Here is a 23147-nt window from a genome sequence, read left to right on the forward strand (position 1 = left end):
ACATATGCATGGATACATCCATAACAGCATAAACATTGTAGTAATGTATGTAAAAGTACATGTGTGGCAAGGGTTAATTGGAGTTTTGTATATGTAGGACCAACCTCACCCATTCCATGTTTAGAAGCAAAATCTAATATATCTATTTCAAATGTGTTATCATTTGCCTCCCAATTGTGTGATACTGATTTATGCTGAATGGAAACCATCACAGTTCCCAAAAAAAAGCTGACTCTTTCCTACAAATGGCATTCTTACAGAGCCAGGCCAACAGAAATAAAATCTCTGACAACATCCAAAACCTCCCCTTTCCTACCAATGCAATTCTAAAAGAACCAGAGTGACACAAAATACATCTCTGACAACAATTCCTGTGTGCTCACAGACTCATGGTGTGATTCTAGGCAGAAAACGAAATTTGCTTGTCAATTTGAAAGCACACTTACTACTGTTTTTTTCTGCAAGTGATAAGTACTCTAACAGTTTGATACATTTTCATTACAGTTTTCAGAAACAGAAAACAGCACATGTGCAAAAGGCTTTTTGAGACCATGAACATGTGTAACCTTGGTGACTGACTACACTCCAGCAAAATAAATCAGCCTTAGTGATGTTGAATGTGTTAGCGTTACTCACTGCTACCTGAAACACCACTCACTTGTGAATACTAAGCATGATTCTACAGGATAAACAGCTGGGTGTGTGCTAAGAGTCTGCTTCTGCAGACTGTGTATTTTCAGTTACAAGAGACATATGCATGGATACATCCAAAAAGAACCAGAGTGACACGAAATACATCTCTGACAACAATTCCTGTGTGCTCACAGACTCATGGTGTGATTCTAGGCAGAAAATGAAATTTGCTTGCCAATTTCAAAGCACACTTACTACTGTTTTTTTCTGCAAGTGATAAGTACTCTAACAATCTGATACATTTTCATTACAGTTTTCAGAAACAGAAAACAGCACATGTGCAAACAGCTTTTTGAGACCATGAACATGTGTAACCTTGGTGACTGACTACACTCCAGCAAAAGAAATCAGCCTTAGTGATGTTGAATGTATTAGCGTTACTCACTGCTACCTGAAACAGCACTCACTTGTGAATACTAAGCATGATTCTACAGGATAAACATTGTAGTAATGTATGTAAAAGTACATGTGTGGCAAGGTTTAATTGCAGTTTTGTATATGTATGACCAAGCTCAGCAATTGCATGATTAGAAGCAAAATCTGCTATATCAATTTCAAATGTGTTAGCATTTGCCTCCCATTTGTGTGTTAATGATTTATGCTGAATGGAAACCATCATATTTTCAAAAAGAAAGCTGCCCCTTTCCTACAAATGCCATTCTTACAGAACCGGACCATCACTATTAAAATCTCTGACAACAATTCCTGTGTGCACACAGACTCATGGGTTGATTCTAGGCACAAAACAGTATTCCTCAGTGATACCAGTACACCTTTACATATGGTGAAAACACACTCCATACTATTTTACTAGTTCAAGACAGTTAAATATCTCCCAAACCACTAAATGTAAAACACAACTTTTAAAGAAGAATCACAATTCTAATATTTATATCAAAAATCACCACATACATCCTCTCTCAAACTCATATCTCACCTTTAAAATTACTTAGTTGAGAAAGAAATGTGGCACTCAAACAGCAGACTATCAGAGTCAGAATATCAGAGCTGTACACCTCTCTCCTCTCTCCAGAACCAGTAAATGGCAATGTTTCCCTCTCTTTCTTCACACATATACATGTTAATTACAAATCTCAGTGCTTCCCACATTTTTTCAAATGAAATCACACATTTCTATTGGTTGAAAACATCAACCCTTTTCCAAATGAACCCTTTCCCCAACTTGACTTCTGCCTGCTACCATAGCAACAGCTCATGGAACACTGGTGTGAGCAGAGAGGTCATAAGTTCAGCACACAATGTTTCAAATCCAAAGAGCAAGAGTGCTTCACCTGTCAAACCTAACAGCAAATCCAAATTAATCTTCTGTGGGAACACAATTTTCTGAACCAATACAAAACATGCTTCTAAAAATGTACACATACAGCCTAGTTTTAACTGTAAAATGATTTGAATCAGCCAACAAGTTCTTTTTATTTAAATAAAAATATGTATGCCTCCATTTTACAACTGTCTTTCATTTCATATTGCCATTCTATGAAAGACACCTCCTGAGTGCATCCAGATCTCCTTGAAAGATGTTCACAGTGTGGATTGTAGGTCACAGCTATGTCTTCTGGAGTGAAAAGTATGCAGAAAAAAGAGGTATGGTGAGAGACCTTGCTTTGCCAAATGTAGACATTAAATGGATTGGTCAGAGAGGGTTAAAGTGGCACCAATTAATGCCTTTGGTGAAAACCTTTCGACATCTCCCACAGCCTAACCTTATTATTGTGCACTGTGGTGGAAATGACCTAGGCACTTTAACTGGGGTAGGTCTGGAAATGCTTATTAAGGACACCTTTGTGCACTTGATGTCGCTTTTTCCTCAATCTGCCTTTGTATATTCTAACATATGCCAAAGGCAAAAGTGGAACTGGTCCAACCAATTTTGTCCGCAGATTGACAAAGCAAGAAAGCACGTCAACAAATCTATTTCTGCTTTCCTCAGAGACTATGGTATGGGTTCTATATACCACAACAACTTGCGTTACAACATGCAAGGCATTTATAGAGGAGACGGTGTACATTTCACTGATGAAGGCAACAGAGTCTTCCTCTTGAACTTTAGACTCTGCATCGGTACTTACTTGTAAGTACCACAAAAAAACACTTCATAAACACAACGGCTCTTTTTAGAGCCCCCTAATATCTAAACACTTAAATTTGATTTTTACTTCTATTTTTTTCTCGTTTTTTTTCTGCCGTACGCGTACGGCAAGCTTACCGTACGCGCACCCCGCGATTGTTAAAACATTTTTTTACATGTATTTTTCATACTTTTTTGACCTTCTTGGACCCCCTGACAAACGCTAGGGGGTCTGCAACTCTCTTCGTTGCCCCCTTTTCACGTTCTCCACCTTTGTTCATCATTGTGAGACACACAAAATGGCGGCCAACACTTCCTGATTTCGACCGATTCGAATGTTTACAGTCATGTAACCACCAATCAGAATTAAGCTCGCGCACGGCACCGTGCACGTACGGTAAGCTTACCGTACGCGCTCGGAGCACGCTTATAGATTTATATATCTTGATTTAAATGCAAATACTGAACACATTTACACCAGACCTACAAAAGCCACATCCCTGACCTGAGGACTACCTCTCTGCCAAATTTCAAGTAATTCTGTTCAGCCGTTCGGGCTGTAGCTTGGACTAAAGCTCTTATAGAAAAATGCATGGGGAAAACACGTTTTGGGACCCCCCCCTTTTTCTCAGCCCCCGCTTGACAAATCCCCCCCAAGACTTTCAGGATAGGAGCAGAGCGGAGCGCCCCACCTATTTTGAAAATTTCGCCAGGATTCGTCAATCGGCGCCAAAGTTATTCCAAATAGAATGTTGCGGATTTCCTATGGAAACACGGTCCTAACTATAACTATCTACTGGCAACCGCCAGTAGATTATATATATATATATATATATATATATATATATATATATATATATATATATATATATATATATATATATATATATATATATATATATATATATATATATCCCGACACTGTCAGCTCCACTCCTCTCGGGGTCGGTGCGAGTTCCCGGGTTCGGGTCCCGGTAAATATTGATGAGAATTCCACCGCACAGTGAAGAAGAGCGTCTGCTCGAAACGCGTAGCCAATAAAACTTTCTTGAATAACGGACCTTGGAGTGCGAGTGTTCCTTTGGATTAAGTGCGGTGGAATTCTCATCAATATATATATATATATATATATATATATATATCAATCAAAAAGTGCCCTGAAGCGAAAAGACGCACTCAGCAGGATGACGAAAAGTCATTTATTAACGGAAACCAACTTGTCCAGGCACAGAGTTATATCTTTGTCCTTACGCGTTTGTTCTGCTTGGGTTTTCGGATCAGATAGAACCCGCTCATCAGAGCCTCACTAACCCAGACAGAACGCTACCCCCTCCCTAGGGCCTATTTACAATAGTGCAACCACATATATCTACCACCTAAGGACAGGGAATTCCTACTATACATACCAAGACCTCTTATAATCGGCGGCCTCGCGATCCCATACGGATCCAGACCTCTCTGCCCATACGACAGTATCACAAGTGGCGGTCTCGCGATCCCATACGAATCCAGACCTCTCTGCCCATACGACAGTATCACAAGTGGCGGCCTCGCGATCCCATACGAATCCAGACCTCTCTGCCCATACGACAGTATCACAAGTGGCGGCCTCGCGATCCCATACGGATCCAGACCTCTCTACCCAGACGGCAGTCTCAGCACAATCGGCGGCCTCGCGATCCCATACGGATCCAGACCTCTCTGCCCATACGACAGTATCACAAGTGGCGGCCTCGCGATCCCATACGGATCCAGACCTCTCTACCCAGACGGCAGTCTCAGCACAATCGGCGGCCTCGCGATCCCATACGGATCCAGACCTCTCTACCCAGACGGCAGTCTCAGCACAATCGGCGGCCTCGCGATCCCCTACGAATCCAGACCTCTCTGCCCATACGACAGTATCACAAGTGGCGGCCTCGCGATTCTATACGAATCCAGACCTCTCTACCCAGACGGCAGTCTCAGCACAAGTGGCGGCCTCGCGATCCCCTACGAATCCAGACCTCTCTGCCCATACGACAGTATCACAAGTGGCGGCCTCGCGATCCCCTACGAATCCAGACCTCTCTACCCAGACGGCAGTCTCAGCACAATCGGCGGCCTCGCGATCCCCTACGAATCCAGACCTCTCTGCCCATACGACAGTATCACAAGTGGCGGCCTCGCGATCCTATACGAATCCAGACCTCTCTACCTAGACGGCAGTCTCATACGACAGTTCATCCTATGATCACCATAACATACAAAAAGGGAATCAGTCTCACTATTCATCAGATCACACAAGGATTGCCAGTTCGAGCATAGCCTGTTCTCAGGTTCGAGGGGCTCCTCTTTCCCTTATTCAGTTACCACTTACCTGATCAGGGTTAACATCTGTTCATGTAGCCGCAGCTGACTAGAAGAATAGGCTACCCTCTCATACAAGAACACGCAGCACATGTTGGTTCACTACAAACTGGGTACTTTATTACTCATTACATACACAATCACATAACATTACGATATAACACATAACCTGCAAAGAGAAGTGAAAGATTAAGTTGTACACTCTAATAAGAAAGGGTCAACATCACCTTAGTAGTATGTAGCCTGCACTCAGTGGTCATCTAGGTTCCCTTCTCGTCTGTGCCTCGGCTCGCCTGGAAGTCACTCTTCTCCGAGTCACTGGGACCTCTTCCTTATCGGCTACTCTCTCCTCTCTGGCTATTCTGCTAGGAGGGCATCTGTCTCTCGGTTCTTCTCCGCCTTCAAGATGGCGTCTGTCTTCCCTGGAATAAGTAGTAGCTTTACTGCTAACGGCTAGATGCCGCCTACGGACTGAACATGTAACTGCCTCAGACTTTCACTAATATAGAGGTGCGTTTCCTCATGGAAAATTCCGGCCTGTAACCTGCCGCCCACCAAATTCTTGTACCTCCCCGTACCAAGGACACGTTCCCAGCCGGCCGGCCTGATGTAGTGTCTTCGGCATGAAGAAAAATACAATCCTTCGATAAGGGCTGGCCTGAACCGGTTCTCTCCAAGCGAATAACACCTCATAACTAAAACATTACATTTGACCTAGAAGCATCCCAAGCTGCCGGAGCAGAAAGAAAGATGGAGTCTCTCCCGTTTGAGGCCTACCAGGCCTGAATTCAGCACAGCTCCATGAAATACCCTCACTACAGGACAGGTTATCCCTAATACTAACGAATCTATCCCCTAGGCTATGTGTGCAAGCCCTGATCTATGGGGAAGAGCACAGAATCATGTCGAAGTGCCTAGTAAATAGGCTCCATTCACTACTCTAACCCTTAGACTTGAATGATAAGAGACTGAAGTCACATTCCATTATTGTTCCTCACAAGAAGGCCGGGAAAATCGAGCAGAACATTTCACCCTTGACTTCAGTCTATTATACATTCATTAAACAGAACTAATATCTGTGGAAGAATAATATGAAACAAGACTAACTGATCTATGTCTAGCACCAGGTGTGCAGAATTGAAGTAGTGAAGGAATACACTGAATAAAGCAACAGATAGAAATCAAAATGCCGATAGTAATCAGAATACCTCCTAATATCTGACGTAACATATGCAAATCAGGTAACCAATTAAAGAGCCAGTCAAACCAGCCCTGGTCAATGTGTTTTCTAACTTCTTCTGTCAAGTCATGTAGTTTATCAATGTGAGCTTGAATGGATTTTGTATGATCCGACAAGTTAAAACAACAAAGACCCTCAAAATCAGAACAATCGTGTCCATGTTTAAGCAAAAGATAATCAATGGCCGCTCGATTTTGCAAGATAGCCCTACGTTCACCCTGGGCGTCTAATAGCATGTCAGACAGGACTGTAGAAGTATGATTGATGGATTTTACCATCCAGCAGGCCATTTTCCCAATAGATTTGGCATTATAAACTGCCAAAGCAGGAACACCAACAATTGAAATAGCCAAGCTAAGGTATTCAGACTTGGAATATAAATGCAAAGATGAGTCACAATCCTCCTGTAACCTCACTGTATCTCGAATCACACGAGAGTTGGCATTCGGATGTGACGAAAACATTAACAAGCTCAGTCTAGTAATGGCACAAGGGCCTCCAGAAATATTTGCGGGAATATATGGCCAGGAAGTATTACCACATGAGAAAAGCCATCCGGCAGGTAGTAACATCGTGCGATAATGACTGGGGGTAACCACCAAACTCTTGCAAGTCATGTTATTCTGAACAGAAGTACATGTTTTCGGTGTCCTTTGAAGGCACAAAGTTCGTTCATGAGCGGTGAATGAAGTGGCACCTTTCAATTTTAAACGCATACATTCAGAAATCGCACTAGGATCACAAGTAAGGAAAAAACACAAATCACCTTGTGTGATGTTATAAGTAACTATTTGGGACTGGATGGGGGGTATCGGGTCTGACAGTACAGTACACAAGGGGCAATACTCATGGGCAGCAAAATCACCCAGAAGAACATTGGGGCGAGCATTTGATATATTAAAAATATGAGTCAAAGTCTCCAATGAAGCAGGGACAGCCACTAAACAAGTCGCTAGAATGTCCGTCACCGATCTCATCGGTGTCAAGCAGAAATGAGGGGCTTTAGTCACTTGTTTGGCCAATGTAATCCAAAAGTTCGACGACGAATCCCACGCAGCGAAGGAACGCGACACTCGGGTTCTCAATTCAGCCCGGGTTGATGGGATCCCTCCTCTCTCGTCGTACCAGCCCAAAAGGAGTCCAACGCCGACACATCCTGCAGCAACAGTCCAAAGAATGATCTGGAAGAGAATCAAATACAAGCATTATTCATTCTCGTAAGTAACATTTGTCAGCCGGGACTGCTTCCCAGCTATCTTTCCCTGGTCTCATAACTAAAATGGTGTTGTCTTGACCGGTTGCAATGACTTCTGCTTGCTCAGGGGGATTCTTAGGCAACTGCACCCAAACTCTGGCCCCAGGATTATCTGTGGAGCCAAAACCTTTCTGGCCTCGTACTTTTAGCAACGTTGGGGCAGTGCCTTTTGTGATCTCACCACTGAAAACAGGCATTATTAGCAATTGAGCCACTCGGTCAGTTTGATGTATCAGTAAGTCAACCTCACTGCTATTCAGCAGGAGCACCTTAATCTCTCCCTGAAAATCACTATCAATTATTCCTCCAAGCACCTGAATGCCTTTTACAGCCAGCCCCGATCTAGGGGCGATTAATCCGAAATTTCCAGTTGGTATATGAACACCAACACCAGTTTCAATGATGACTCGATCCTTACTTTTTATAACGGTGTCATCCATGGCATGCAAGTCTAAACCTGCCGACCCTGGGGTCGCTCTACATGGAGCCAAAGCTCCGGGAGTAATCTCCCAGTACATCACAGTCTCTTTGATTTCATTGGGCTTAGCATCAACATTCGGAGGAAACAAACGCATAAGTGGGGATTCAGCATTTAGAAAAGGACGGTTATTCAAAATCAATAGCGCTTGAGGCAAAAAGTCTCGCCAATTCTTATACTTGTCATCTGTTAATTTACGTAACTGGTTTTTCAGCAGTCCATTTGAGGAAATATGAATTTTTATGGTCAATTGTGTCCCCTATCTAGACCCCAACGGCTCCATGTACGTGCTACAAGTACATGTATGTTCCCTCCACTTCAAGCTATGAAGACGCAAATACAATTGTGTCCAACGTTAATATGTACTCTTTCATATCTGCCATGAATGGGCCAGATATTCCGTTCCTAAGTATGCCTTGCCACCGTCTTTATATGGTATACTTTTCACGTTTTCCAGCTCTGGCAAGGTAGGCCCTGAATTCTGCCATCGAGCTTTTTCCTGCTTCTGCCTCTGAATGCTCCAGCCTGGACCTGCATCTGTATCCATGAACTTTGTCTTACTTCCTGCGCGGCTAACGGTGCCTAAGCCCGGCCTGTTGCCTGCCAAAAACTGTATTCAGCCTTCAAGTTATCTGTTCCGCTCCTCAAGAAATGCATTCCTGTCTAAGTAGCTTAGGTAAACATCCCTCTAGCTGCAGAGCAAAGGGCCCGGCCTTACTGTCTCCGTTCAAGTAATTCATGACTCTCGTTACCATGGTAGGCCCATGCCCCCTCGCATCTCATGTAGACACTTAGACGCTTGTACACGCACTAGCAGTCAGTATAGAATAGGATCTGTCCGAGAAGACCTTTCCTTCTAGATAATATAGTTCCTTAAACACAAGATATTAGATATGATATAGGACTAGGTTGTCCTGACACCCCAGACTTCTGTCTCCTCATGTAGGGCTAAATGTCAAGTTCCCTTCACCCTCTAGTTACACGTCAATCACACGTCATGCGGCTGCGCGCGCATCTCTGCCATGTATTTTTGCTGACTTTGCAGGATTCTCTTATGGATCCACCCATTCGTGTCATCATCATAATGACGTTTTTAGTATAACGCCTCTATGCACGCCTATTGTAACGCCTTTTTATTACGTATGTGTATTCTTATCAGTTGTTACGCCTCCTGCATCTGTCTTTACTGTAATGCACTTTAATATAAATATGACAACTTGTCAATAATGTATTGCTGATCCCTTCCTGAACCTTCGTGGTGACGGAACTCGATTGCCTGGTTCGAACCATCATTCCTTTATAAGGAATAAATACCCTATTATACCCTCGAATACCACGGATTCTGCCTCTTATTTTTACTGAGTTATTCGTATTGTATTTTACCGCATAAATTAAGTCTAGGTAATTTAAATTTACCACATAATTGGCGCCCGAACAGGGACACCTCTCACACCCCACGCGCCCGAGGTGCGTTGCAGACCCGGTCTCCTGCCACCGCCGGACGGACAATTACGCGTACCCGCAGGATTTCCTGTATCTCCCTCAGGCCAACGGGGGCGACTGAGGCTGCGATCAACACCCAGACGAGGCGGTGAGGAGTGCGGAGAATCCCGACCAGAGCCTAGCTGAGAGAGCAAGATCCGAGGTATACAGAGGCCCACCAGATTCCGAAGTTCCGAAGTATCTAAGTCACGAGTCGAGTCCAGTCCAGTTTGGTCTAGTCCAGTCCAGACTTCCGAGGCCTTCCGTTCCGTGCTTCCCGGTGAGTACTGGTGCTGAGGACGCATCTAGACGTGCACATTAGTTTGTGCCGGTCAAGACGGGTCTGGGTACACAGACCTGGTCTGCACTGTTTTAGCAGTGTATCTGTACTGTTTAGCAGTACATACAGTACATTTAGTATTATGCAATTAACTAGTTTTATTCTAATTATTTTTGTTCGTTCTAAAATGTTTTGATATGTTTTAAATGTCGTGGTATGAGTGATTGTTCGATCTTCATTTTTGTGTTTATTGTAATTATTGTGTTCAAAAACCGAGTAAGAATTAAGTAACAAGGTTCAAGATGCCGTTATTTTCAAAATTAAGACAAATAAGAACTAGAAAAGGGATACTCGAGGAAGCTGTTCCTATCCCACCTAGGGACACTCCAGGGTACTTTATGTACCATAAACATGGCCTAGATGCCGTGTTATATCTTGATCTATGGGTGGACTACACCAAAGATTTGGCAGAGAGTCAGAGATGGCCCGCTGCTGGAACATGGGATGCAGATTGCATCATGAGAATAGAAGAAGCGTTATGGAAAAAGAAAGCCAGACAGTCACAGAAAGATGCCATTGAACTATGGCGTAAAGAATCGCATAGGCGCACAGAGAAAGCGCTCAGAAAGGAAGAGAAAAGTAGGGAAGATTCAGAAAAGTCCCGAGAAAACATATTAATTGACGAAGGTACCCGAATAAAAACAGAACAAGTAGACAGACAACGAAACACTCTTATGAATGGCATGTATCCTCTTCTGGCCGAGGGTTTGCCTAAGGCCACTTTGGAGGTACCAGAAGATCTGCCACCTCCGTTACTCCCGATTAAAGTACATCCCAAGACCGCAAAAGACATTTTCCTTTCTTCCTATTTAGACGATGCAGCCCCCGAATATGCTAATGGTGTGCAGCCACGCACACCACCCGTTAACGACACTCAACCCCAAAACCAGCTGCACTCACCTCTGCAGCAACAAACTCCTACTCAAGTTCTAACAATTCCATCTGTTTCTACAGTCCTCCCTGCACCGACACTCTCTACCCTGCACCCAACAAATCCTTTTGGACTTGGCACCTCAGGGGGTGCGACAGGAGGTTTTTCCACGCCACCGCCAAACACTAGATTGACTTATAGAGATTTAGCATATCGACGCACACCCCAAAGAATATCAGACAGTATATTAAACGAGCCTCTGTCCGATTGTAGATATGATCCAGTCCCAGGAAAACACGACAGAATGTTGCTGTCTTCAGTACGTTTGCGACGAGCTGCAAACTATTTAATGACGTTACCAGGAATGGTTGAACATCTAGACAAAATATATCGCTTTATCCAATCAGGGCAAGGTCCTGAAAGTATTGCCGAAGCCATGGAATACCAGAAAGTAGACATACAAAAATTACTGTTACGCTTTTTTATAAACTGTTTGATCAGAAATAGAGATAGGCCTGAGGTAGATTCGGAGGAAATGCAAGCCCTTACCAAATGGGGTCAGAATATAACAGACGGGAGACATGATAAACAGAAGTGTATAGAAGCCATGTGCCGAAGGATCAGAAAAGAAGTAGAACGAATACATGAAAACAGAGTAGAAGCAGATAAAACTGAATCAGAGGAAGAGGAGGAGGAACAGTCAGAAATAAACGCAGGACAATTTGAATTACCAGCTAAACAAATGATAGCTTATGTAGGAAAAGGGAGATCTTTTAATAAAACAATACGTCCGATACATCCAGAATGTAACAGAATTTTTCAAACAGTTATTACAAATCCAAGGACCCCTGAACACTTATTCCAGGCTACTGATAAATTACTTCGAGAACGAAGGGGGTACCATGTGCTCGATTCTATGGATGAACAAGAATTAGCCAGGTCAGCAGTACAATGGGCTGACAGCCCTGAAAAATACAGTGATGATGCGCTAGCACACACGTTTTTGAATCTTGCCCCAGACGAACAGCGTTTAGCTAGTATATACATGATACAACATCTCCTTATATTATATAAAGGCCAACACTCCGATCCTGGTCCCCTACCTGATATATTGATAGAACTACTCATGAATAAATGGAGAGGTCTAGGTACCGATCTAATTAAAGTAATTCTAGAATACAGACACAGATATAGTGCCTTTTTGTGCCCAGAACATGATCCAGCTCCTTCCATGGAGAGAAACCCGTATTACATAGACAGACAGAATCCCTTACGCGAAGTACACCCAGTTAGAAATGATGACAATACGTTTAGACGCGTGTTTGTGTACACGCCCATAACCAAAATAGAACTATTGGAAATGAAAAAATTAGTGCCCAGCCATGACAAAGATCCAGCAGGTTTTCACCGTGAACTAAAGGACATGTTACTCATGGGTGATTATACCTATCCTGACATTATGAAAATATTGAAAGTATTATTGCCTGCCGGTATTTATGAGAAACTCAAGGAAAAAGAATGGCAGGTGGGAGACCAAAAGATTGATTGGACCGCACTAGAAAATGAAGAAAATAACCGAACTGCAGGCGTAGGGCTTGGGGACAAAACAAAAGCATTGCCAGGTCTATTAGTGCAAGTATTGCCACGTTTGTTAACTACGAAAAAGGAAGATTGGGGCGCAATCTCAGCTTGTAAACAGAAACCCGATGAAGACACTAGTGATTTTTATTCCCGATTTGAAAAATGTTTTGGTATTAATAGCGGCCTGAAAGCAAATAGTGAGTCATATCCACATCTTTTTGTAACAAAACTAGTCGAGAATTCCCTGCCGCAGGTTAAAAACAGAGTATTGAAAGTTGAGAGCACTTGGCAAGCTAACACTCCTTCACAAATGTTACAAATGTTACAGTATCACCAGAATAGAATTAGGGAAGAACAAGAACACGAACAAAGACGTATGAAAGACACGAAAATGAAAATGCTTGTCGCTCAGTCAGTTCCAGCTGACGGTCATAAAAAGGGTGCGACACAGTCAAGTAATTCAGCGGTTCCCGTTAAAGGGACATGCAACTATTGTAAACAGCCAGGTCATTATATAAACGATTGTGCAGTTCTGAAACATAATATCTCCACGGGTAAAACCAACGAGAGACCACGTCCGCCTAGACAGGATCAGATCCAACAACAAGTACCTCAGAATATACAGCCTATGCAAGCTGCACAACAGACCGTACCACAACAACAGCCACAGCCTATTACTGCAACACAAAACACGACACAACAGATGTACCAGTATGCACAAAATGACTATCCAGAGTATCAGCGCTACACATGAAATAGCCTAGAGAGGGAAGTTGGCTTACCCCTTATTGAGGTTCCTGTAGATCAAGAGGGTCCCTATGTGCAGAGTCAAGTATTAGGGAAAGACAGAAAGTTTCTACTCGATACAGGGGCAAGCAGAACAACTATAAGTCACGATGAAGTCCCAGGGGCACCCCTCTCAGGCTCACAAAATATTTCCCTTGGTTTTTCAGGAAAGCCCACTATTAACGAAGTATCGCAACCACTTGCATTTACAGTCGGTCCATTGACACGAACTACAGATCTATTGCTTACGAAATCATGCCCAGAAAACTTGTTAGGTATAAAAACATTGAAAGCTCTAGGAGCTATAATATGCTGTTCTCCGGACGGAGTACGACTCTTTTTGCGTGATTTTAAAGGTCACTACGTGTCTAGAGACATGGATCACCGGTTACAGAATCTACCTGCACATTTATGGGCGCAAGGCCCTACTGATGTAGGTTGTATGCACATTACACCATATCGAGTCACACTCAAAACAGGAGTGGTACTACCACGAATGCGACAATACAAGTTACCGCCAGATGCTGTAGTGGCTTTACTGCAAATCATTGACGAGCTTATTGCACAAGGAGTGGTTGTAGAAACCGACTCCAATGTATGTAATTCTCCGATTATTCCGATTCTTAAACGAACTGATCCAAAAGCACCCCCAGTATATCGATTAGTTATTGATCTGCGAGAATTAAATAAATGCATTGTACCACAATACCCCGTGGTCCCAGATATCTCTTCATTACTGACAGCTATTGATTCAGAGGCAACGTTCTTTACTGTAATTGACCTCAAGAACGCCTTCTTCAGCGTCCCAATAGATCCGGAAAGCCAATATTTGTTCGGATTCAGTTTAAATGGACGAAGTTTTAAATTCGCACGCGCACCTCAAGGATTTACAGAAAGTCCTAGCATCTACAGCCAAGCAATGAAAAGACAACTTGACAGTATCCACATGCCTGTTAATACTGCACTGCTTCAGTATGTCGATGATCTGCTGATCACCGCCCGAAGCGAACCCGAATGTGAAAAAGCATCACTGACGGTTTTACATTTCCTAGCCTACAAGGGGCACAAGGTGTCCCCTTCAAAGCTGCAATTTTGTGCCCAGCAAGTTGTGTACTTAGGGCACTTGCTGTCCAAATGGGGGAGACAGCTCACACCTGATCGTATCCAGTTAATTGTAAACATGCCACCACCCAAGACACAAAAGGAGGTACGGGCCTTCATAGGCCTCACTTCGTACTGCAGGCAGTGGATCCCCCAATATGCATTTCTAGCAAAACCACTCATTCAGTTGACAACCCAGGAGGCAGCAACATCGACTGTCCTCCCTTGGACTCCAGAACATACACAAGCTTTTGAAGACTTAAAGAAAGCTTTATGCCAAGCACCTGTTTTAGCGACACCATGTTACAGTAAGCCTTTTACACTCTTTGTTACAGAACGTGAAGGTACTGCTTTGTCAGTACTCACGCAGGAACAAGCAGGATCACACAAGCCATGTGCTTACTTTTCTAGCACATTAGATCCCGTAGCTCAGGCTCTTCCTGCGTGTCTGAAATCAGTCGCAGCGACAGCTCTAGCGATTAGACAAAGCGATTCCATAGTATTAGGACATCAATTGACAGTACAAGTACCACACGCAGTAGAGGTTCTCTTGAACCGGACACAGACACAACACTTGACTATAGCACGACTGACAGGTTACGAACTCACATTGTTTCAGCCACACATAGAAATCAGACGTTGTAGTACATTAAATCCTGCCACACTTTTGCCATTAAGTGGAACAGACCCACTGGCACATGATTGTATTGAAGTCATTACTATTACGACGAAACCCAGACAAGACTTGACAGATATTCCATTACCAGATCCAGACCTGACACTTTATGTGGATGGTTCATGCATGAGAACAAGTACAGGAGAATTAGTGGCCGCTTATGCAGTCACGACAGACACCGAAGTCATTGAAACAAATTGTATCGACACATTATCAGGTCAAGCAGCAGAGCTTATTGCTCTGACACAAGCCTGTATTCAAGCCAAGAATAGAAAAGTTAACATATACACAGATTCACGTTATGCTTTCGGAGTCGTACACGACTTCGGAGTCCTTTGGCGAGAGAGAGGTTATTTGACTTCTCACGGTGCCAACATTCAACACGGTCCCCTCATTCAAGCTCTATTAGATGCAATACATCTACCTACTTCAATATCTATCATGAAGTGCAAAGCCCATACAAAAATCACCGATATTATTTCCCAGGGTAACGACCTAGCAGACCGAACAGCTAAACAAACAGCACAGAATCAGACTCATGCAACTGACTTGACAAAGACAATAGTTCCGACGCCGACACACTGCATGACAGTTAAGGATCCCGCTCTTGATGTAATTGACATACAGACGCATGCTACACCAGAGGAAATAAAGAAATGGACTGAATTAGGAGGGATCCAGACAGATCAGGGATGGATGACGAAGGGGAAATCTATATGGTTTCTCCCCGACTCAATGGTTCAAGTTATCATTAACACAATACATAGTCCAGCACATCTAGGAGAAAAAGCTATGTTAGACAGTATTCAACACATTTGGTTCAACAAAAACTTACGAGCTGCAGCCAAACAGAAAGTCCGAACTTGTATGATTTGTTGTCAGTTCAACCCAGGTAAAGGCGTATCTGTAGAGCAGGGTGGATTTCAACCTCCCGATCACCCTTTTGAAGTCCTCCAGATGGATTATATCCAGATGGAACGATGTCGAGGATTCAAATATGTCCTCGTAGTTGTATGCGCTCTTTCCCGTTGGACAGAGGCGTATCCCGTCTCAGATTACACTGCCCCGACTACTGCCAAACAATTAGTTCGTGAATTCTTCCCACGGTATGGTTTGCCCCGTATCGTGTACTCAGATAATGGCCAGCCGTTCTCATCCGAGCTAATGAAACACATTTCACTCTTGTTAGGCTATCAATGGAAATTCCACTGTGTTCGACATCCCGAGGCAGCAGGTCTCGTGGAACGTCATAATCAGACCCTGAAAATACGACTTGCAAAAATCTGTAGAGAGAAAGGTGTCGACTGGATAGTAGCCTTACCGGTTGCACTATTTTACATGAGAATGGTAGCACATTCTCGCACAGGGCTATCCCCGTACGAGGTGGTCTTCGGTAGGCCACCAAATATGTGGGGGACGCCTATACCTCGTAAAATAACTGATGTTGATTGTAATATGCTGACAGATTACCTTGCTTCCTTGATGTCTGCACTACAATCTTGCCGTTCACAGGTAGCCGCAGCCTTTCCCGACAACACCGAGGTAAAGCCCCATGAAGTGGTTCCGGGAAATCTCGTTTTCGTCAGAAATTTCGACAGGAGGAGTCCGTTGGAGCCTCGCTGGCTACAACCAAAGCTGGTTCTCCTAACGACGAGGACAGCAGTAAAGGTCGAAGGTCGCAAGGGTTGGTTACACTCGAGTCATATCAAGAAATTTCATGGACTACCATCCGAACTGAACTCTCAGCCCTGCCCCCTTCCAGAGACTGATTCAAAACTCCCCCTGGTTGAACCGACCGAATCTCAGAACTATAAACTGAAACTAAGGTCTAGCAAGTCAGACAATTCGATTGTTTAAGTCCTCTCCAAGGTGAATCGGTTGAATTAAGTCTTTGACATGTATCCTCTAGACCGAATGAGAGAGAAAAATAGACAGAAACAGCTCAAGAAACATGCATACTGTAAATCACTTCATAGTCACTGTATAGTGACATTGTTGATTATGTTTTTTCTAAGTCTTTTTATTATTGCTGCAAGCATACTGTTACATATGTACTATCCTATTTTCAAGCGTGCTTACAATGTTACAGCCGAACATTCTTTTAGTGAACTACCTCCACATGAGTTGTCCTATAGATTTGCGCTGCGCAACAACACATTCATTAGTATGTTACACCATTTCCATCAAACCAGCAATGCTACAAATTGTTGGATATGTGGCCGACTCCCTCCCTATCAGAAATACAAAGGAGTTCTGCCTCTCTTTCCATATCCGTTTACACACAATGGTTCCTGTGGAGCATGGTTTAGTTTGATTAACTCTTTAGATTCAAACACTGTAGTATACCAGAGCAACTGGGTATGGGGAAACCTGAACTTAGTTTTGCTTAAAGCCTGTTATCCTAACAAGGAGGGACTTCCCAAAAGAACAGGAACTGATCTAGAAAATGAAGTATATGGATTAGGTAATTTTACACTTAACCTCATGATTCTAAATGTTGAATCTGAAGCTACACTAGTCTTGCCTGCTATGTCCGTATTACCAGTCAAAGGTGAATTCTGTGTAAGAAAGAATGGTTCAGTACACCTGGGTCATAGTAAATGTGCTACTGTGATCGAATTCAGTGATAAAGGCAAGTCTACATTTAGAGCTTCCCGTCACTCCTACTTCATCTGTGGTCATACTGCATATATACGCCTACCCCTAGATTGGGATGGTACCTGTTACATTGCATTCCTTCTGCCACCTGTTTTCCTAGCCCCTCCTGATTATCATAGAAATACCAATCTAGTACACCATAGACCCCAGAGAGATATCCCGATTGTTGATTACACCGAAACAGCATGGGAACAATATACAGACTTCAATAAAGGTCTCTTTCCTTACATAGGTGTTGTCTCAAACAGTAAACTGATACGTAGATTAACCAGAACCCTTGAAGCAGTAGTGAATGAAACTACCTCTGCCCTAGGCAACTTAACAGAGGAGCAGTCTGCGATGCGGATTGTTGTTCTCCAAAATCGTCTTGTCCTTGACGTCATCCTAGCAGATAGGGGTGGAGCTTGTAGGGTCATCGGATCAAGTTGCTGTGTTTTCATCCCAGAAAACGCGCCATCCGTATATAAAGCCATAACTCGTCTTCACAAGATTGCAAACCAGATACATCAGAATGCAGGCACCTGGACATGGTCCGGTTGGTTCTGGAGCGTGTTGTCAGCCTGGGGATGGAAAGTCCTATCCTTCCTAGGTATTGGCCTTCTCATAGTATTCAGTTGCTGCCTATGTCTACAATGTGGACCAGCGATTTGCGGCCTGTGTGCCACATCGTGTATTCCACGTTCAAGTTTTCATTCAAGATCCCGTAAGAAGAAAGAAGAGCAAATGATGTTACATGAACAAATTGATGGATTCCTGAAGATCGATATTTCATGAGGGTCCGTAGGGGACAAGGAGGGAATGAGGAAATATGAATTTTTATGGTCAATTGTGTCCCCTATCTAGACCCCAACGGCTCCATGTACGTGCTACAAGTACATGTATGTTCCCTCCACTTCAAGCTATGAAGACGCAAATACAATTGTGTCCAACGTTAATATGTACTCTTTCATATCTGCCATGAATGGGCCAGATATTCCGTTCCTAAGTATGCCTTGCCACCGTCTTTATATGGTATACTTTTCACGTTTTCCAGCTCTGGCAAGGTAGGCCCTGAATTCTGCCATCGAGCTTTTTCCTGCTTCTGCCTCTGAATGCTCCAGCCTGGACCTGCATCTGTATCCATGAACTTTGTCTTACTTCCTGCGCGGCTAACGGTGCCTAAGCCCGGCCTGTTGCCTGCCAAAAACTGTATTCAGCCTTCAAGTTATCTGTTCCGCTCCTCAAGAAATGCATTCCTGTCTAAGTAGCTTAGGTAAACATCCCTCTAGCTGCAGAGCAAAGGGCCCGGCCTTACTGTCTCCGTTCAAGTAATTCATGACTCTTGTTACCATGGTAGGCCCATGCCCCCTCGCATCTCATGTAGACACTTAGGGCCATATGTAGGAAACAGTTTTGCGATCGCAAACAGTGCGATTCGCAGGAATCTGGGTGTTTGCGATCGCAAAACATACTTGAGCCATGTAGGAAAGGAATACGCAGAAGAGCTGTGCGAATCGCTAATTTAGCGATTAGCTATTTTGCGGAAAGTGGAGTCTGCGAATAAATCAGCGTAATCGCAGTCTGCGCACCAGTATTAGCGAAAATCGCTGTTACCGAACTCGCAAATAGCGATTGCGCAAAATGACATGTTCAGAAAACTCGCAAATAGCGATTATGCAAAATTCGCAATTTTGCACTTCCCAATTACCATCAACACTGAGCAGGTGGTAACCTACTGCAACCTATTTAAACAGGCCCACAATGCCACAGGGCCTTTCCACCATGGCTGGGCTGTACGTGATAGCCAGGAGGCTGCGAATCAGGGATGCCACACAGAGACGGAGACGCCAGGAAAGGATCTACAGAGCACGCATCACCCTCTTCCAAGTGACCGATGAGGAGATCCATGTCAACTACAGGCTGCACCCAGACAGCATCCTGGATTTAATTGCTGAACTGACACCCATACTTGACCACCCCACACGCAGGGCACACTCCATTCCCACCCATGTACAGGTGCTGTGCTCACTGCACCTCCTGGCATCAGGTAGTTTCCAGGGGGTCATTGCCACAGCAGGAGGTGTCTCCCAAAGTGCACTTTCGCGCTTCTTCCACGCTTTCCTGGATGCAATGGTACAGAGGCTGCATCACCACATACAATTTCCTAGCACAGCACAGGCACTGGATCAGACCAAGCAAGATTTCTACCAAATTGCACAATTCCCCCATGTCATTGGCTGCATAGATGGGACACATATCGCTATTTCACCCCCCTCACATAATGAGTATGTATTTCGCAACAGAAAGTCATATCATTCCCTGAACATCCAGGTAGTGTGCAATGCCCAACACTTAATCACTGATATTGTGGCCAAATACCCTGGAAGCACACACGACTCATTCATGTTTCGCCACTGTGCATTACATCGCAGACTCACAAATGGTGATTTTGGAGAGGGCTATCTGCTAGGTAAATGCCTGTTAAACACACACAGAGGCAGTAGAGTGATGCAGTGGCAGGACACTATTGAACATTAATCTGCTTATGCCCCGCAGGTGACAGTGCGTATGCTGTACGAGACTACATCCTCACACCGTACCTGAATCCATCAACTGCAGGTGAGAGGGGGTACAACAGCGCACACAGAGCTACACGCTGTGCCATTGAGAGGACATTTGGAATCCTAAAGAGCCGTTTTCGATGCCTCCATAAGAGTGGTGGAGCGCTACAGTACAGCCCTGAGACGTGTTGCAAAATAGTGGTTGCCTGTGCAATGCTACACAACATCGCTACCAAGAAAGGAACCCCAGTGGACCTGACAGACTCTGAATCATCAGATGAGGATGGAGCAGCACCACATCGCGCTCCCGCAGGAGGTGCTGGTGCAGCTGCCGGACGTATGAGACGTGATGAGATCACCCAAAACTACTTCTAAGTGAGTAATGATGACACAATGACACTGATTGGTGACTGACAGGGATGTTTATTTCTGTGTCATCAGGCATTGAGTGATCTCACGTTGTGACGTTAAAGTCCCTGCATGCACTTGTTTGTGTCACAGTGCAAAGAGTAACAACAGACACTGAGTCTACATGGACTGTGTTGCATCACACATGGCCATTAGTCCCTTGTGTCCCTTCACCTCCTACGTGCACGGCCTGGTGCGCCTCGCTGTGTGCGCGCTGTGCCCTCCCTTGACTCATCCTCCACTGTGCTCTGTCGTGCACTCCTGCGTCTTTCCTGTGGTATTGGGGGAGTGATGCTGCTCCTGCTCGATTGTTCATCAGTGTCCGTGGCTGCAAGTGCACCTATGCCACCTGTGGCGGTTGCGCGCATCTGGTCCACCGCATGTGTGACCTGCACCAAGACACTGCCCACGTCCTGGCAGCAGTGGGCCATCTCGCGCTGCATGCCAACACATCTTCTGGCCAGCAAGGATGTGGCGGTTGTGTGGCGGTTCACAGCCCTTGTGTATAGGTCCAGCCGTGTGTGAAGGCGATGTCTGTCCCGGCGCCGCGCTGCCCTGTCCCTCGCTATCTCCCTGCACAGTCCCTCCAATGCACCAGTCATGGCCATCACTCCTGCGCGCAACTCGGTCATGTTGTGGTTATGTGCTGTCAGCTGCCGTTGTATTGACCTGATTCCCTTCACTTGCAGGCGCTGCTGCTTCAGCATGCTGCCCTCCAGGCCCGAGAACACCGTGTCCTCTTCAACAGGAGCAGTGCTGGTGGACGGCCGTTCCCTGCGTCTCATCCCTCTCCCTACTCTTGATTGTTCAGGGGACTGTGTTTGTTGCAGTCCTGCACGCTGCCTGTGCACTGGCTGTTGCTCCTCTGCTGTGTCTGGTGCCTGTGTCTCCAACAGTGGTAGTGGTGGGACAATTATGCGACGCCTGCATGGTGCTGTGTCGGCAGTTGTGGCTGCGCCCTGATCCTTCTGGCATGCCTGGTCCTCCATCTCAACTGTTGGCTCACATTCAGCCTCACTATCCTGTGTTGGTGGTGGTGCTGTGGATTAAATGACACACATTAGTACTGTGTCCTGTGTGGTATTTGTCATGCATTAGTTTCAAGCAATAGAATCTCATGGGTACTATCGGTCTATTTCTATCTCTGCATGATGGAGTCCTTCCTATTCCACCTGTCTGTGTCTCACTGGCACAGTTATCAGTGCATGTGACTACGTTTCCCATAATGCATTACTGTGTGTGCTGTGTGACATTTACTGGAGTTGCAGTCAGGTTGCCTTTTGGGGGATGTGGGTGGTTTGGGGATGTAGCAGGGGGTCTTGCCATGCACCTTACCTTGTCTGGTGTCTGGGTGTTCTGAGCTGTCCAGGTCAGCCACTCCACTCACGCTCTCAGGCTGCAGTGTGCCCTCCACCAGCTCCTCCAGGGGTGTCGGTTCGGTTGCAGTGGAAGGGCCCCCACCGGTTTTTTTAGCCTCTGCCAGTCTTGTTGCCACCCTCTCCTTTGACCTCTGCCGCATGTCATACCATCTTTTACGTAGGTCCTCCACACTGCGGTGTGTGACACCAATGGCATTCACTTTCTCTTGGATGTCACTCCAAATCTTGCGCTTTCTGGCCTCAGGTACTCTCAGGGAACTTTTCCCAAATAGGAGATCATGGTTGCTGACCACCTCCTGTGTGAGGACCTCCAGCTCCCTCTCACTGAATTTCTGTTTCCTCTTCCTTGATGGTTCCTCCTGCTGCTTTTCAGTCCCCTGGGAATCCATTTGACTGGTTTTCAAATGCAGAGCTTCACTGTTCTCCTCTCCACACAGGCTCTCAAACAGCTACTGGCTCACACACAGCTGCTGGCAATCAGGTGCAGCATGGGCAGTCACACTTCCTGGTTGTGATGTCATCATTCTGCACCTGAATTGCAGATTCCCAGATTTGCGATTCCTTAATAGCGTTCTCGCAATTAAGGAATCGCTATTAGGGTAATCGCAAAATAATTCTGCGAATTTTTGCGCATCGCTAATTATTCGCTAAAATCTACCTACATAGCTATTTGCGATTCGGAATTTGCGATTCGCGAAAAATCGCAATTTCCGATTCGCAAATTCCATTCTACCTACATATGGCCCTTAGACGCTTGTACACGCACTAGCAGTCAGTATAGAATAGGATCTGTCCGAGAAGACCTTTCCTTCTAGATAATATAGTTCCTTAAACACAAGATATTAGATATGATATAGGACTAGGTTGTCCTGACACCCCAGACTTCTGTCTCCTCATGTAGGGCTAAATGTCAAGTTCCCTTCACCCTCTAGTTACACGTCAATCACACGTCATGCGGCTGCGCGCGCATCTCTGCCATGTATTTTTGCTGACTTTGCAGGATTCTCTTATGGATCCACCCATTCGTGTCATCATCATAATGACGTTTTTAGTATAACGCCTCTATGCACGCCTATTGTAACGCCTTTTTATTACGTATGTGTATTCTTATCAGTTGTTACGCCTCCTGCATCTGTCTTTACTGTAATGCACTTTAATATAAATATGACAACTTGTCAATAATGTATTGCTGATCCCTTCCTGAACCTTCGTGGTGACGGA

The 23147-nt window shown here is 44.7% G+C and overlaps 1 protein-coding gene across 1 annotated transcript; it reads right to left on the reverse strand.

Moving 5' to 3' along the window:
- Positions 1-20508: 20508 nt before the first annotated feature.
- On the reverse strand, positions 20509-22315 carry LOC146863883 (uncharacterized). The gene is made up of 2 exons (XM_085629021.1): positions 21883-22315; positions 20509-21586 (listed from the first exon to the last, which is right to left on the reverse strand). The coding sequence occupies exons 1-2, from the start codon at positions 22313-22315 to the stop codon at positions 20718-20720; spliced, it is 1302 nt and encodes a 433-aa protein (XP_085485147.1). The 3' UTR covers positions 20509-20717.
- Positions 22316-23147: the final 832 nt, after the last annotated feature.

This window comes from Triturus cristatus, chromosome 2_1 (genome assembly GCF_964204655.1).
Source record: "Triturus cristatus chromosome 2_1, aTriCri1.1, whole genome shotgun sequence".
NCBI classification, from domain to species: domain Eukaryota; kingdom Metazoa; phylum Chordata; class Amphibia; order Caudata; family Salamandridae; genus Triturus; species Triturus cristatus.